The following is a 17,297-nucleotide window of genomic DNA, read 5'->3' on the forward strand; positions in this document are numbered from 1 at the left end:
TCCCAGCATAGAAGCCACCTGCTGTTATTGGCTTTTCTTCTGGTATGATCACAGAAACAGGATTTTGCTTTAAAAAAACTTATATGCAGGAAAGCTTGTACTTATCACCAGACCCTTTGCAACAACCAGAAGCAGCTCTGAACGATGAATAACAACTCAGATAAAAGAGTGGCAGGAATAATGTATTTGCCTTAGCCAAATATTTAAGTTCCTCTTATGAAACTAAAACCAGAAAAATGCTAATTGTCAATTACTACTTCTGGGCAGGCCTTCAGAGAGATCTACACACCTTAGATTCAGTGTTTCTGCCTTCCCTTTGGGATAACCCCCTGGGAAGGGACTAATTGCCCCGAATCATGATGCTCCTATCATTTTACCAATTTTGTTGGCATCTTACAAATTTCTAGCCTGACAGGAAGCCGGATAACGAGGGCGGTGCTTCCCTCCCTGACTCTTGGCTTCTCCTGAAGAGAGGCACTGCCTCAGCGCAGCACTGCTGGGGTTGAGGCTTTTGTTGAGGGGGGCGGGGGAAGGCACAAGCATCTCCCCTCGTCTCTAGGCGCCCAGAAAGAGGGTCTGACAGCCCTGCTGGCTGTCGCCCTCCCGCCGCAGGGCCTAGGTCAGGCGGGGTGGTGGCCTCCACCCACTGCCATCTCCTGGCCGCGGGCGGCGGCCATGAGCCGCGACAGCCCCACCTCCCCCGCGCATGCGCCCTGCGCGGCGCGGCGCTGCCTACAGCTCCCGGCTTACTTTGCAAAGCGGGGGTGGGTTTTGGTGGGGGTTTTTTTATTTTTTTTTTTTTTTTCCCCTCCCCTCGGAGGGGGAAGGATGGGTGGGGAAAGCGAGAGCTCACGAAAGCGAGGCGAGGAGGAATCCCACAATACCAGGCGGGTTGCGAGCCCGGCGCTGCCGCTGTCTCTTTAATGCAAGAGGAAGCGATGCGGAGGGGTGGAAAATGGCAGAGTTGCAGATGTTGCTAGAGGAGGAAATCCCTTCTGGCAAGCGGGCTCTGCTCGAGAGCTACCAGAACCTCACTCGAGTCGCCGACTACTGCGAAAACAACTACATCCAGGTGAGGGACAGCGAGGCAGCGAAGCGGGGCCGGCCGTGGGGCGTGGAGGCTCGGCCGGGCTCGGCTCTCTGGTGCGGCCGGCGGGGCCGGAGCTGCCTGAGGGGCAGCGCGGCGCCCGGCTGCCCCCGCCGCGGCTCCCCGCCCCGCAGTCGCTCCCTCGGGTTTGCCTTTTCTTTCAACTTTCCAGCCGAACGGCCGGCCGTCTCTTCCCCCGCTCCGGAGGGGAAGGGAGGGGGTTATTATGTCAGTCCGGCTCGGAGGGTGTGTCTCTCTTTTTTTTTTTTTCTTCCCCCCCCCCCCCCCCCCCTCCGCCCCTCTCTCTGTATTTATTGATTATGAGTCACATCCTGGAGACCCCTCTGGGTTGGGGTGGGGGTGAGCGGGCCGTGAGGGCCGGTGAGACTTTCCGCGCGGCCGGCTCAGACCCGGTATCTCGGGGTTTCCCCCTCGCTCCCCGGGGCGGCGGTCGGTGCCGGTTGCTCCGCGCCCCCCCCCCCCCCCCCCCTCCCGCACCTCACGTGGAACGCGAGGCGGCGGGTGCCGGCCGGTCCCTCCGCCGGGGCCGCCATCCGCAGCGGCGCGGCGGGCGCTTGGGGAGCGGAAGGGGCCCCGCACAACGAGTGACACCACGTCGTTCGCTCATCGGGGTGGGGGGGGGGTGGGGGGAATCCGCGGCGGGAACCGTGCGCCGGGTCCTCCGCGGCGTGCGGCTGCCGGCCAGGCCGAGGGAACGGCGGGGTCGGGGCGCCGCGCGGAGGGTCGGCCTCGCCGCAGCGAGCGGGCTGTGGGCGCAGGAGGCTGCCGGTGCGCGGGCGCCAGTGTGGGAGCTGGGGGGGGGGTGTTTCAAAATGGCAATCTGTGCCTCCCGCAGCCTGCGCGGTCCGGGCACCCTGCAGCAGTCACTGCAGACCGGGGCGCTGGTGCTAGAAGAGGTTGTCGCGTGTCTCCGCCAGTCGGTGTGAATTCCGCCGCCGCCCGCCGCCCCCCGCCCCCCCCCCCCCCCCCAAGATTGCCAGTGCTTCTTGGCCTTGCTTTAAGTCTATTTTTGTGAAGCTACGTTAAGCACAATTTGCTGTTTTTCCCAGCATTTGCAGCACATAGCTCTGTAAGTCTGTATATTTGGTCATACTGATGGGGATACAGAACCATCCCGAGATGCTCAAATTCAACTTTTTTTTTTTTTTACTAAAAAAATTGAAGGGGAAAAGCAAATAAACTCCACTTTACTTACTACACGGCCTGAATGAACTTGTTGAATCTAATACCAGGCTACCTGTGATGAGTATTTAATGTAGATTATTAAATTCTCTGGCATCCGTCGTTGTTGGAAAGCTGTCTTACTGTTTTTAGTAATGTAGTAGCAAATTTGAAAACATAGATTTAATAATACAACGTTAATTTTTTTTTTTTAAGCAAGCTACTTGGATTAAAACTGTTCTAACAAGACATTTTTAAGATTTTTTTTTTTTTGTGGTATGTGAGGTAGTATGAGTTAATATCTGTTTACTCTTCCGAGTTGTTTGCTCCACCCAGAGAAAGCTGCTGATATAAATGCTTCTAAGAGGCGAGGTTCATTTGGTTTTACTCATGGGAAATATGACAAATACATGAGCATGGTAATTGCAGCACAAGTTTTGACCTGTCTCCCGCTGCTGACTTTTTCCCTGTGTCAGAAAGTTGCAGAGAGTCTTCAGTTACATCATTTTCTTCAGAGTCCTAAAGCTTGTCTTTCTTCAAGCAAACAAACCAAAAACCCCAACACTTGAGCTAGTTCCCATCTAGTCATTTGGGATGGTTTTTATCTTTTTTCTTTTTTTTTTTTTTTAATTTGGTAGCTCATTTTCACCTCAAGTATCAAGGTCAGCTGGATGTGGGATTGGTACAGTCTGTTTTATCTGTGTACAGCTGTGTTTACCCCTTTTGAAAGGAAGTTGGAGTTTGAAAATTCCTAATGAGAACTTGCGCAGTGGCTTTGAAAAATGTATACCTCTTGTATTGTACATGCATTGTGCATTTACTCAGTAAAAATGGCAAATAAATTGATAGTATTACTTTTTTTTTAATGTGTGATGGAGGTGAGTTTTTTAATCAGCACTTTATACAAAGCCATCTGCTCTCCAGTTGGACTACTGAACAGATTATATACTCCCAGTGCCTGTGGTGGGGCCACTGCAGGATTAGGCAATACGACACAGGGCACTGGGTTATGAGATTTGGGAGTGTGTGTGTGGAATGGCAAGGGAGGAGAGGAAGAGGCTTAACCAACACATAATACAAAGTGTTTGTAGTTAATGTAATTGAACATTTTATAAAAAAGGCAGGCTGGAACAGAGGACCTGGCTGTGAAGTGAGTGTTAAAATAGTTCAGAAGTGGGTATGCATCGTAATTTATCCCATAGCACGTAACTGATTCAACCTGCCTCTTTGAGTTTGGATAGCTTTGAATTTGGAGAGTTTTCTCTCTCTCTTTGGGAAAGTGTATGTGCTCCTTAGTAGGAAAACTTCCTGTGCACTGTCACCCACTCTGCGGTGTGGCATTGAGGTGGAACAAGGTTGTCTGACTATTCTGAGTGCTGGTGCTAACAATTTATAGTAATGGTAATAGCACTCAGATATTTATTCAGAGCTCTTGATATTCTCAGTCTTATGTCTTATATTCTTTGCTCACTTAGGCACGAAAATAATTTCCTGCCCCCAATATTGTTGTTTTCAAACTTTATCTGTATTTTTTGGATCTGAAAACACATGAATCTTGTTTTGTCTCTTTTGCTTAATCTGGGAATAATTCTGGTAAAATTTAAGTCATGCTGAAAAGAAGAAAAAAAAAAAAGGGGGGGAGGGAGGAAGGGGGGGGAAAACTCAGCTGTCTGGAACTTGGCTCCCTAATGGGGGGTGTAGCTTTATTGGCTGTGAGCATCCTCTTAACTGAAGCATTTAGGAAAGATGACAGCATTTGGGATTCTCAAGTTGAAAATTGCTGTTCTTAGAGAAGTGGGAAGCAGCTTCTTGCTAAGGCAAATTGTGAAGAAATTGGAATGCCAGGCAGTAACACAGTTTGCCTTCCAGACCATGTGTATTCTGGTTATCTACAGGGTTTATCTGATAGGAAGGGAAAAGAATTCAGGAGAAGCAGAGCAAGTGCATTTCTAAGGAAGATCTGCAGTGCTAAAAGGAAAGTACAGTATGGTGGCTGTCTTGGGGGGGGTGAGACAGAGGGAGACAGAAAAAAGGGAAACTAAATGTAGAAGTAATTGAAGGAAGTTGTGATGGTGGTGGTGGTGATTTTAGCTTTGACTGGAAGGAAAAAAGCATAATAAGTATGTTGCTGTATTTATTCTGTGACAGGATTTAAAATCTGTTATGTTTCTGGTTGGAAGCTTCAGGGACAAGCAGGTGGAAAATTAGATTCCTATTTTCTTTTAGATCAGAGACCTAAACTGAATGGTTTTAAGAGCAGGTTTTGAACCTTGAATCTTCATGTGGAAGTATGTTTTTGTTTTCTAAAGTTTTCTAAAATATAGAGAAATTACATTTTTCTTAATATTTTCTAAAAGATTTTGTCTGGCACTCTTTAGAATACTGGTATGGCTCTGCTCTCATGATGGAGGTGTTTGCTTGTGAATTGGCATACCTTTTTAATAATGTACAGCAAGATTAAGAGAGGGGAGGAAGGAGTGGTGAAACTGTCTTATAATAGAAATAAATGAAACTTCTTCCTAGATGCCATATAAATGTAAGTTCTGATGCCTTCCCCAAATCCTCTTTCCTGCAAATAAAATCTGGGACTAGCCCCTTTCAGTGTGTGTGTAACCGTGAAAGGTTATCTGAAAATCTGTAGCCTAAAGCTGAAGATACTAGTGAGGAATTTCATCAGTACCCTAAATGGTGTGAACTTTATCAGTACTAATACAGAAATAACATATGGAGTTAAAGCACTTACAGTTCTAATTATGATTCTTCAGCCGAAAATATTAACTTCCAGAGAGATCCTCCAGTCAGTTTCCTGGCTGAACTGAATTATTTCAGTTTTTTAGTGAACTTATTTACCATAACTAGCTTATGAAGTGTTAGAATGGCACAGGAGACCAGCGTCTCCAGTGTTACTGCACTGCTGATTTCCTTTTGAACAACTTCAATTGACTGGTGTAGCACAGAGCCCTGCTCTGTGCTATATGACACTGTTTACAACTTTCCCCTGCTGTATAAATTGGATGCTTCTTATAGTCTTGTTTATGCATAGGCAGATACATAGTTTTCATGAGTCTCTGATTCTAGACCACTTGGGAAGATTCATTTGTAATTTTTTTTAAGCTCAAATATGATTTTAATATGACTGTGAGAACCTCTGAATAGCTTGGAATATGTAGTACTTGTGTAAATTCTGATCTTGATGGTCTCTAGTGGGTAGATTTAGCAGCTTTAGAAAATAAATTAAGTGAAAGACCTTTTAAGGAAATAAGTGCTCTGTTGCCTAAATGTGTGTTTTTTTTGTTGTCATGTTATTTCCTTCTGTAGCTTCCAACTGGTATGTGGAAACTGAACGGTTAGTTAACAAGCTATTCTGGGTAAAACAGACAAAAGCAGGGATAGATTTCAGTTTGACTGCCATTACCAAAAAATGAACTTCTCTTTCCACTTGGTAGAAAATAAACGTGTGGGGTTGAGCAGAGGTGCTGCATGCAAGAAGCTTCACAAATCTGTATGTTATCTTCCAGTATGCATATAGGAATCTTTTCTGTTTAATAGGTTGGATGTTCTGCACTTCCTATACAGTAAGTAGATAGTATGTGTTGGAAAGGAAATAACTTTTTTCATGGTGTTTCTTTTTCCTTAGATGTTGGTAACTGATCTGACACTCGACTTTATTGACTGATGTATGGAAAGTGACTTAATTTAGTTCAGCACGAAGAAGTTCACTCAGAATATCTAATTCAGGAAATGACCTGTTTTAAAAGGATAAACTTCTTAAATTGTCACTAATACAAATCTTTTACATGCTGTGAGAACTTAGATGCTTTTATGCTCATAAGTTAATTGGTTTGTATTGAGCATAAATAGTAATTTTTTTTTTCCTGGTTTCATTGCTAAATTTGGAACACTACAAAAAAAGCAAATTAACTTAGTTCTGTAACACCAAAATATAATTCAAAATTAGAGAGCTTGAGAGCAATGAGATAAGGTGTGGATGTACCATCCACTATGCTTTGCAGGTTTAAATCATATTCTTTAAGAAATGGTGTTAGCTTTATACTTTTAAACACTGTTCTTTTTTAAGGTAGTTTAAGCAAACACTTGCCATCAGTATAAAACGCACTGACTGTTCTGTCTGTGTGGGGTTTTTTTAAATAGTAATAATAATTTGGGTACAGGTTGGCGGATTAGGCTTGTAGCTCTTCTGTGCCTTCTATAGGTCGTCTTTGCCAGTGTGTTGTCTGTGTGTTTAGCTCAAAAGCAACAATAAGACAATAGTGCAACTTCACTGAATCAGCAAGTGATTACCCTGCATGTACAGGAAATGGATCCTAGAGTGTTATGTGTCTGTTTTGTGTCCAAGGTAGATGATATGAGACCAGCTTTTCCAAATTTGAAATGTTTCCATTAATTTTGGTACATTTGGTTTAAGAAGCCAGTAAGATGTCAGCTGCTCTTCCTGCTCCATTTTTCATTAGTATTTCAGCAGATAATGGTGTCAGCACTGTGCTACCTTAATCAGACGGAGTAAAGTGGATTGGGATAAGCTTTTACAGGTGTGTACTGCTTCTTCCACCAAGGTAGTGCCATCTGCTCCTTGCAGGTTGTTTGTTGTCAGTCTATGTTGAGTGTGATCCTTGCTGTCTGTGCTGCACTTGCTATGCACTTGCTATGCTCAGCCCCTGTTGGAAGGAAGGAAGAAGACATGAGTAAGAGTGGCAACTGTCTAATACTTACCTTCCTCTGGATCTCAGGGAGCTTGTTGCAGTAAGTAGCTCTTACAGTAAAGAGAAAATAGATGGGCCTTGAGGAGGGCTCAGAAAGTGAATCAAATTGTAATGAAGGTACAGGATCAGGCTGTGTACAGGTAGGAAGCACTGTACCTCTGAGGACAAGGTTCCTGTTAATATCTGTGCTACTGATCTAAGTTTAATAACAGAAGATCCCAAACTCTACACCAAAAAAACTTAATGCAACTTCCCAATATCTTTGTTTAGTATTTTGAACTGTCTTCGTTTTACAGAAGCATAAATGAAGGCATAGAATTTATAACTGACTTGTGGAAGGTCATATAGGGACGTGCTGTCAGATTTGGGAACAGAACCTGATTGTTTGGGCTTCCAGTGCTGTGCACAAGGGTTCCCCAGCCCCCACCCCACCCCCCTTCCAAATTGCTTGTTATACTACAACACAGCAGAAAGTGTGTATCTGCAGAAACATGGAGACAGTGACCACAGAGACAGTGCAATGAATCCCTTGGGAAAACATGCACCTGAAACCATCACTGAACTCATTAGCAGCAATTACTTTTTAAGAGTTTTGTGTATTTCCTCTCCTCAGAACCTTGAGATTCCAGTTTTTGGCTTTGCAAACTTCTGGAGTTACATAACGCTCACAGTACTGTCTGTCTGCATGTTGGTGGGTTTCTCTGTCTTGGCAGAGGCACTAGAAGATACCACTCTTTCTTGTTAGTGAAAGCAGTCTGTGTTTGACAGTTCTGGTGACTGAAATGTTACTTATCTGCAGAACAGTGGGATGGCAGCTGTGTGGATGAGTGTGTCAGTTCTGGTGTAGCTTGCTACATCCTTGAGGAATAAGAGGGTATCTTGCTCTCTCTGTGCCAGTGTTCAGTCCTTAATTAGTGACTTGGAGTCGAAAGGAGTATGGTGTGGTTTTTATTTGTTGTTAGCTGGTGGGAAATTACTTCTGGGCCCTCAGTTACTCAAAGTCCAGGCTTGTTCATAATTACCTGAGCGTTCTTGCACTCTTTAGTGTTTGTGTTACCCAGAGCAGTTGCTCTGATGCTTTTCCTTCCACCTCTACCCTACTCCCCCCAAATCTGAGCACTGGTGACAGAGGTGGGTGGCTTGGTCGCAGGGATCCTCCCTTCCCTCCACCCCTAAGTAAAGGGAAGTAACTGCTGAATTTGTAACAGTAGATAGGGTGCCTCAGTGTGGTTCCTCCCTTTTCCTGACCTTGCTGGTGAGGCAGCTGCTGCAGACAGAGACTTGATGTCTCCTGTGGGTTGTAGAAATAACCCTTTGCAGCTCAAAACTTGCACAGAGCCCTTGGGGGCTGACCAGGGTGCTGTGGAGAATAGGTCACGATGTGCTCCTGAACAGAGCTCTAGGTGAGCAAGATGGTATCTGCAGGTGCCTTTCTTCCTTCACCTCCAGCCTGTCGGCATGCACTTCTGACTGTGCTGAAGGGGTCAGTCAAGTGCTTCATCGGCTTAGGGCCAGGTAGTGACATAAGATACAGCACTTCTAACAGGTGGGTTCTCTGAGGAATCCTTTTATTGTGCAGCAAATGAAAGCAGAACTCTAAACATCTCCTCTTGGTATTAGAGGGAATGTGGTTTTTCCCTTGGGTTAATTAATAAGAGTGTAGATGCTACCTTTGCTCGAGACTATGCAAATAGTGTTACTCATTACTTATGCAAGCCCTTAATGCTGTTAACAGGAGCCACGAATGCTTTGCAGAGTGTAGACTTGTTACTATAATGCTGATATTTTGGAAGAAAAGGAGGGATGGGGAACCCTGCATGAGAATTTCAACTTGGAGCAAAACATGAGTGCAGCATTTTCAGATACAACTTGTAAAATTCAACAATCTGTATTAACATGAGATGAAATTGGTAGCCAACCTGCTGGTTAAACTGACAAAACAAATTAGTTTTACTCTGAAAAAGATTGATGAATTAGTGTGACTTTATTTTTAATAATATTCTTGTCTAAGATTCCAGATCAGATATGTTTAATTAGTAAGTTCTGGGTTTGGCAAACTGAAAAAGGCTCTGAAAATCAAAACTTCACTTGGTTTAGGCCTCTGCTATGATAAAGTCTTTTCATAATAGCTGCAGATGATGTATGCCATGCTGTATCTTCTGCCATCGTGCAGTATTCTAAAAGAACAGTAAAGGTTGTCTCTTCTGCAGTGAGATACAGCTTTCTTATGTTGCTTATGTTTCTTATGTTAAGATAGCAGATATATTTGTGATACTGTCATCCCTCTCCCTTCCTTCCTTCCTTCCTCCCTCCCTCTCCAAAGAGCCTAAAATAACCAACTCTTGTGTATTTTTTCTGTTAAAGAGCAGGCACGCTGCTCTAAGTGCGAGGAGGCTTTGATACTGTAGTGATGAGCAGTTAAAAACTCATTGGGAGGAGACTCTGCATTGTTTTCCTAATTTTGTTGTAACCTCAAAGACAAATAGGAGTAAAACCTGGTACTCTTCCTACTTTTGTTAAGAAGGCGGGGAGGCCTCTTGGAACTTGGGCAGAGGAGGCTTATTAAAACAAATGCTGGTTTGACATCCTTAGTGTTGAACGTAATGTTCTTACTGGGTGGTCTTAAAGTTATAAATAGTCCCAAGGAAAAAAATTGCTTGTTTACTACTTGAAGCATAACAATTCTTTGATATCCTTGGAAAAGAACTGAAGTGTAGAGTCTTCTGGCTGCTTTCACACCAGTGTTTCACATGATAATGTTTTTTCTAAACTGTATCAGGCAAACATGGGGTTTTTGTTGGCTTTTTTTTCCAGCTAATCTTTCACCAGATGCATATCTTCACTTTCATCTTCTGATCTCCTTGTACTTTGGGGTCAGCAAATCCGCCAACCAGTATTTGTCCTGCAGCAATCATTGTCAGCTGAGCATCTTACTTGACTTTATTGTAGTAGGCGTACTACAAATTAATACTTGAACTGTGATCCCCATGCAATAATTCAGTGTTTTCTGGAGCCTAAGATAAGAAAATGTGTAAAACAAATAGACAAGAACAAGGTGTTCAGGCAGCTGCATCAGACTGCTGCAGTAACATCTAAGTAGCTGCAGAATATGATACTATGGCTTGTCTTTTTGCAGTCGTACACCTAACGATGTTAGTTGCTGTTACGTTCCTAAATGTTACTAGTGACATTTCTCTCTTTCTAGATGCTTCTCCTAGCCTGTGATCTTACTGTGAATTTGCTGGTTTCTTTCTCACTGCTGAAGTCTCCTATCTGCTTACTGCAGGCCATTTCCTTGACCTGTTGTCTCACTTTTCTCCTCCTGCCAAAATACTGTGGACTTTCTCTTTTCCTGCCATTGATGCAAGAGTGCTCTCATCACAGCTTCTGGCTCTGAAACACTCACATGCTTGCTCTCTACCTTGTTGACTTTCAGTCTCATTTCAGATCTCATCTGAAAACCTCTTCTCCCTTGCCTATTTCTTTTAATTAATCTCTTTCTATTATTTAACTGTCTATTTTACTGCCTTGCAGCTTAAATTATGCAGCTGTTTTTCATGATGCTTTTCAGACAAACAGCTTCTTTTAGCATGGGTTTGAATAATTTGAAAACTGCAGCTACTGAAGACATTTATATATGCTTGTTTTTTTGATTATCTTTATTGGCACAGAGTTGAGACTAAGGCCTTGACTGTGAATTGGTCTGTAACCACCTGAGGAAGCCATGATGAGCAGGATGCAGAAGAAATAGAAGGCAGCTGGGGAGGCGTGGTGTGCAATGGGACTGACATGATTCTGTCTACTAGTAAAACTCTGAGGAGGCCTCTCAGATATGTGGCCAGCCCTTTCCTTTATAAGAAATCTGTCTTGTCCAGGAAGCTGGTCCTTTTGTTACTCTGAGACCAAGGAGGGGAAAGGGCTTAATAAAACTTGTCTGCTTGGAGGGCTTTGGATCTCTTAACAGTGAGGGAAAGGTGGACTTGTCAGTGGGAATGGTGTTCTGTTAACATACATTAGTAGGTATGTATCCACAAAGCAGAGCTGGACCTGATCCTGAAGGGTTTTTATAAAATATGTAGCCTCCAGGGTTCCCACTTTGAGACCTCATAGCAGGTGGCCTGGGTGATGCTTCAGTCAAGGTCCAGAGAGTATCAGACTAACGAATAGAGATATGATGGGTCAGTGCACTTACGTTGGCAAGATTCATGGAGGCCTGGCTGGGGATTGTTCAGATTTTGATTTGCTGGCTGACTTGCAGGATTTCTAAATCTCTGGGAGGAGCTATTGTTTCTGTGATGCAAACTCCTGGCTTTAGCTGCATTAGATAAAAATGTGGTTTGGAAGCACTTGGCTCTACAAGGGCTCTCTTCAAACACCGTGGGTGTGTTTCCTGCTGCTGCATAATGTATGTTCTCCCAGCACTGAAATGATCTGGTTGCCACAGTAGTCCTGAGACTTGTCTGGGAGCATTGCAAGTACATGTTGTCTTAAACGGCAACAGATTTTGTGTCTAATTTCTAAGATGTCTTTAGCTTTGAATGTTAGAGAAGATTGTTGTTGCCATAGATGTAATTGAAGCTTGGGCTCATACAATGCTGCTTACTTTGTAAGAAGTCTTGTATCACTTGAGTAGTGGCTGTGTAATTTCTAGATGTATATTTTGTTCCTCTTTAGCAGTCTGTACTTTAAATCAATGGAGAAGGATAACAATGGATGGAAAGCTTTCTAGCATGCGTTCCTTCTTTGGAAACCTGCTACCCACGAACAAGAACTGTAAAATCAGCTCCTGCCAGTACTATGCAGTGAATACTGACTGTTCAGAAACTGGGGGAGGTATTTGTTGTAATTATGAGAGGCTCGTTTACTGGGGATAAAAGCTGAGTGTGCAGGGATATGGTACCTGTGGGTTGCTGCTCCTCTGCTGAAGGAAGAAAAGTTGCTGGTTTTGGTCCTGAATGTGGAATGCACTGGGGATTTGGGTGTGTTTCTCAGGCACGGAAAGGGCTTAAGAATTGATAAAGAATAATCTATGTTGAATAACTGTTTGCCTTGCTGACAGAAAGTGGGAATGGTTTGAAGGATGTCTGAAAAGCAAGTTGAGGCTCCTGAGCAACTCCCAAGTTTCTGGCATGAGTAAAAGCACAGGAGGAATGGGAGAGAACGTGTAACCCTCCTTCACTCAGTGCCTCTCTTCAACCACACTCTCTTCCTGTGACATGGTAGGACAACATTAAAAGCAAATACTGCTGCTCTTTACTTCCTACGTATGGCAGACAGCTAGAGAGGTAGCTTTACTTTTTTCTCAGATTGCTGTAAAGGGTTACTGCAGCAGCACTGGGAGTGGGGGAGTATGAACTGAAGCAGGTACTTACTGGCTGTATAACATCCCACCAGGCCTGGGGGAATGAATGTGGGGAATACTGTGAGTCATGCTTGTCAGTCTCATAAAGCAGGAGGCTTTTTAAAATTGGCCTTGGAGGGGAAGAGGTGTTTAATGGAGCAGTTGTGAAGGAGTTATGCAAATAGAGAACATAAATAATGAGCAAAAGCTACTCATTTAAGCTTCTTGCCTCCTCAGAAAATGACTAAATGCAAACTAACCACTGCAAAAGTGAAGAAAAATGCATCATCATTAAGTATAATCGGTGCAAAAATGTGGCCATTCATGATGATAAGAAAATTCTCCTTTTGTGACTAGGAAAATGAATTTCTGTAGTTGTTGAACAGAAAAGGTTTTCTTTTTTTTTTCTTTCCAATTTCTTTTAAAAAAAACAAGGTGGGAAGCTGGAAAGCAGTTACTCTAGTAAGAGCTGGTTAGGAGGGGAGGTAGTAAAAAGACCAGTCTCCAGTTTTGCTTTGGACATATCCTCAGTGTTTAGGCTGTTTTTATATAAAAAGTCTTTCCTTTTCCATCCCCTATTATTCATGCAGGATTTTATATGCATGTAAATACTGTATATTCTTTAGTAAAATTGAGAGCATGTTTTTAGGGTATAACTTTTTTTAGCCACTTCTTGCTGTTCTAAATTAGTTTCATACAGAGCTTATGAAATGTAATTGTTCCAGTCCTGGGCTTACTTGCATCTGCTCACATCATAGTATGAATCTTATCTCTGGTAGCTAAGTCTTGCCAGCAGACTTAATTGGCATATAATTTGCTTGGACTACCTCTTCTGCCTCTCTTGCAGTGTAGAGAGGCCATCCCAAGCTTTGAAGCAGTTATATATGCCAGGTACACTGTCCCTGCCTTGGCCTCTCCTGTGTTTTAACTAGGTGGGGGCAGGTGCTATGCTTCCTCTGGGGCACACAGATGTGGAGGTAGATGGTAGTGTGTGTATGGGCGGGTACACAACTGCGGCTGACATCTTCCTGTTGTGAAAGGACTGTTCTTCTGAACACAGGTCCTCTGTGGCTGTAATAAGGCCACTCATTTGTCAAGCTGATTACAGATGAGTTAGTATTAGGGTGTCCTGGTGGCCCTACTACAAATGCTGAAATAGAATAGTTCAAGGACTGTTTTACTACTGGAGGGGGGAACAGGGAGTGATGTGGATGTGGCTATTCTCATGCATCTGATTGCATGGAAGTGCAAGCACTGCTGTCATCTGTATGACTGCGCTTCCTGTATCTGCTTAAAGCTGCCCTCTTCTACATTGTACATGAAGGGGAAGCAGTCTTTAAAATCATGTGAAGGAGCAGCATAAAATCACTGTTGAAACTTAAGCATGGATTAGAAAGCTTTTCTGTAATTATATCTGCAAGAGGCATTGGAGCTGTATTTCTAGAAAAAGTTACTCCCTTGAACTACTGCTGTGCTAACACCGCAGCAACTGTCTCTCCAAGGACTTTGTTCAAAAAACCAAAACAACCCCCTCACTCCTCAAATTGACACTATTTCCTATTGAAGGACTTGCTTTCTGTCTTCTGTTGGTTTCTGTAAGTTAAGCTTTATCTGTTGCTGGATGTGGAGATTACCATATTTATTTTTGTTACCTACTGTCCTGTTCACATTTTTTGGGGGGAAAGAAACTGGTATATTATTGACTTGCCATTCCTCCTTCCTCTCCTCCTCTTCTCCATTCTCCTGAGCCATCTGTTTTGTTCTGTTGTGTGTTTGGGGTTTTTTTGAAGAGCTAAATTCCTACTTGCTGCAATTGAAATAACCCAGTATTCAAATGAGCTTATTTATGTAAGGTTTTAGAATGCTCTTGCTAACCATAGGCTCAAATTTTAACATAATAAAAGTAATTCCTCAAAAAGAAACTGGATGTAGTGTGCTTACAACCACTAAACCAGATAAAAATTCTACAGTCAGGTTCAGGAGTGCACAAAAGTCTAAACAATATTAGCAACTGTTTTTGTGATCAGATAGAAACAGAAACTAGGTTGATTTTCTCCACTTACATGCAAGTTCTTGTAAAAACAATCAGTCCTTGTATTGCAGTCCATTACTTTATTACCAGGAGATCACTGTATAGCCTGTGTGCTATATGAAAGTATGCCTTGTGCTAGGAAGCAAACTACTACGAAACTGGGGAGATCCACTGGTTTCTGGTCTAAGCACATTGTGCTAATGTTGTGATGTATGTGCAAGCCCTTGGATGGTTTCCTGCTGGAGTGAATATATTGATCTTCAAGACACTAAATAGTTAGTAGTGTAGTGCTATAAAGCATGAGAAGGGAATTTGACCCTGTAATGGCCATTGTTTTCTTCTTTGTTTTAAAAATACTGTGATGTTTGGGAACTGCCTGAACTGTTAAATCTGGGCAGCAGCTGTGTGTCAAAAGTTACTTTCTTAAACATGAGAACTCTTGATGAATCAGGAACACTTGCAGTCCAGACATTTGCTGGATGTTAGAAGGCCTGTGTAACTCCTGGCTCTACATTTTAGTGCATTGAGATTCTTCTTGGAGCTGGACAGGCCTGCTAATGGCTTTCATGCTCTCCTTATCCACTTCCCTCCCTGCTTTGTTGTCCTGCAACATCTCCATGTGGAGAAACCTGTTTCGTTGCAGGGTGTAGCTTTGAGCCTGCTTGCTTTTGGACCAGGCCTTTCACAGATGCTGATGTTCAGTATGTAGCTGTCTTGCAAACAGCAGTTGAGGTTACCCTGTTGTATGGGTTCAGAGCACTTTTAACATATAATCTGTGATACCAGGACATGCTGAGGTGATGCTGTAATTTGATCCTTTATGCTAAATCTTGTTGTCTTAACCTTGCTTGCTCAGTGGTGTCTGTTATGATTTCAGGCCTCCCTAGAGGGTAAGGAGGACTGGAGAGTGAGGATCTGAAAAGAAAGGTAGTCTTAGATGACCTTTTGTAGGTGAGCTGCCATCTATCCATGATATTGAGAAGTTGTGGTGGTGAAGTTTCCACTGAATGGATAAAGGGGAAACATAACCCCCATTTTTAGAAAGGGAAAAAAAAGAAGACCCAGGGAACTACAGGCCAGTCAGTCTCACCTCTGTGCCCAGCAACATCATGGAGCAGATCCTCCTGGAAGCTGTATTAGGGCATATGGAAGATGAAGTGATTTATGACAGCCAACATGGCTTCACTAAGGGCAAATTATGCCTGACAAATTTGGTGGCCTTCTATGATGGGCTTACAGCGTTGGTGGATAAGGGAAGAGCCTCTGATGTCATCTACCTGGACTTGTACAAAGCATTTGACACTGTCCCACACAACATCCTTGTCTCTAAATTGGAGAGACGTGGATTTGACGGATGGACCACTCAGTGGATAAGGAGTTGGCTGGATGGTCACACTCAAAGAGTTGCAGTCAACAGCTCGATGCACAAGTGGGGAGAGCAGTGACGAGTGGCATTCCTTAGGGGTTGGCATTGGGACTGGTGCTGTTTAACGTCTTTGTCAGTGACATGGACAGTGGGATTGAGTGCACCCTCAGCAAGTTCATCAATGACACCAGGCTTTGTGGTGCAGTTGACACGCTGGAGGACAGGGATGCCATCCAGAGGGACCTGGACAGGCTTGAGAGGTGGGCCTGTGCAAACCTCATGGGGTTCAACAAGGCCAGGTGCAAGGTCCTACACATGGGTCGGCGCAATCCCAAGCACAAATACAGGCTCTACAGAGAAGGACTTGGGGGTACTAGTGGATGGAAAACTGACTATGAGCCAGCAATGTGCACTGGCAGCCCAGAAAGCCAACTGTATCCTGGGCTGCATCAAGAGAAGTATGCCCAGCAGGTCAAGAGAGGTGATTCTGATCCTCTGCTCTGCTTTTGTGAGACCCCGCCTGTAGTTCTGTGTCCAGCTCTGGGGCCCCCAACATAAGGACATGGACCTGTTGGAGCAGGTCTAGAGGAGGTCACAAAGATGATGAGAGGGCTGGAACACCACTCCTGTGAGGACAGGCTGAGACAGTTGGGGTCTAGAGAAGAGAAGGCTCTGGGGAGACCTCATAGCAGCCTTCCAGTACTTCAAGGGGGCCTACAGGAAAGATGGAGAGTGACTTTTTATCAGGGAGTGTAGTGATGGGATGAGGGATAATGGTTTTAAACTGAGGGAGGGTAAATTTAGATTAGGTATAAGGAAGAAAATCTTTCCTGTGAGGGTGGTGAGACACTGGAGCAGGTTGCCCAGAGGAGTTGTGGCTGCCCCCTCTCTGGAAATGTTCAAGGCCAGGTTGGACAGGGCTTTGAACAACCTGGTCTAATGGAAGGTGTCCCTGCCCAGGGCAGGGGGCTTGGAACTAGATGATCTTTAAGTTCCCTTCCAACTCAAACCATTCTATGATTCTATTCTATGATTTTAGCATGTTGCTTGTCTTCAGATACAGATTTATTGTAGTATTCTGGGCTCATTCCTTTAGTTTGGTTTGTCAAAATGGAGATGAACTTCTGACTGTGTGAGCACTTGACAGTCCATGAGAGTAAACTGAAGAGCTAAATAAAATCCATAGAAGGAACCACTGTTATCAATGTTACAGAAAGGGACTCTCTTACACAGTATGAGCTGAAGAGCTTTGCCCCAAAACAGGTTATTCTGAGCTGTTCTGATTTTTCACTCCAGTTTTCACTCCAGTTAGGTTCTGTGTTGCTGCCACTATATTACAAGGAGGATATTAAGGTAACTAATAAATGCTGAAGTGTCTCCTTCCTGTTCCCACAAAAAAATGAAAAATATATCTCTGACTTAGCAGTGAGCATGTCCTTGCTAGATGAGCTAAAATTTGTGGGTGGGTGCTGGCACTTAAGAAAGTAAACAGAAAGCCATTTTAATTTCAAGCCCCATTAGAAACGGAAAACAAGATCAATATTTGAGAGACAGTGTGTAAGGAAACA

At 43.8% G+C, this 17,297-nt stretch overlaps 1 protein-coding gene across 11 annotated transcripts in view; it reads left to right on the forward strand.

Annotated features, from left to right (window-relative positions):
• The first annotated feature begins 739 nt into the window (after positions 1-739).
• ABI1 (abl interactor 1) overlaps positions 740-17,297 on the forward strand; it is an 85,187-nt gene continuing 68,629 nt past the window's right edge. For 2 of the 11 annotated variants that reach the window (XM_074833557.1, XM_074833537.1), the window contains exon 1: positions 742-1,072. In XM_074833557.1, the coding sequence (XP_074689658.1) occupies positions 956-1,072 (117 nt within the window). In that variant the 5' untranslated portion in view covers positions 742-955. Of the gene's footprint in view, positions 1,073-17,297 lie in introns of all 11 variants that reach the window. The other 9 variants (XM_074833575.1, XM_074833566.1, XM_074833527.1 and 6 more) reach the window with 8 other exon arrangements.

The sequence above is a fragment of the Strix aluco genome, chromosome 1, assembly GCF_031877795.1.
Source record: "Strix aluco isolate bStrAlu1 chromosome 1, bStrAlu1.hap1, whole genome shotgun sequence".
NCBI lineage: Eukaryota > Metazoa > Chordata > Aves > Strigiformes > Strigidae > Strix > Strix aluco.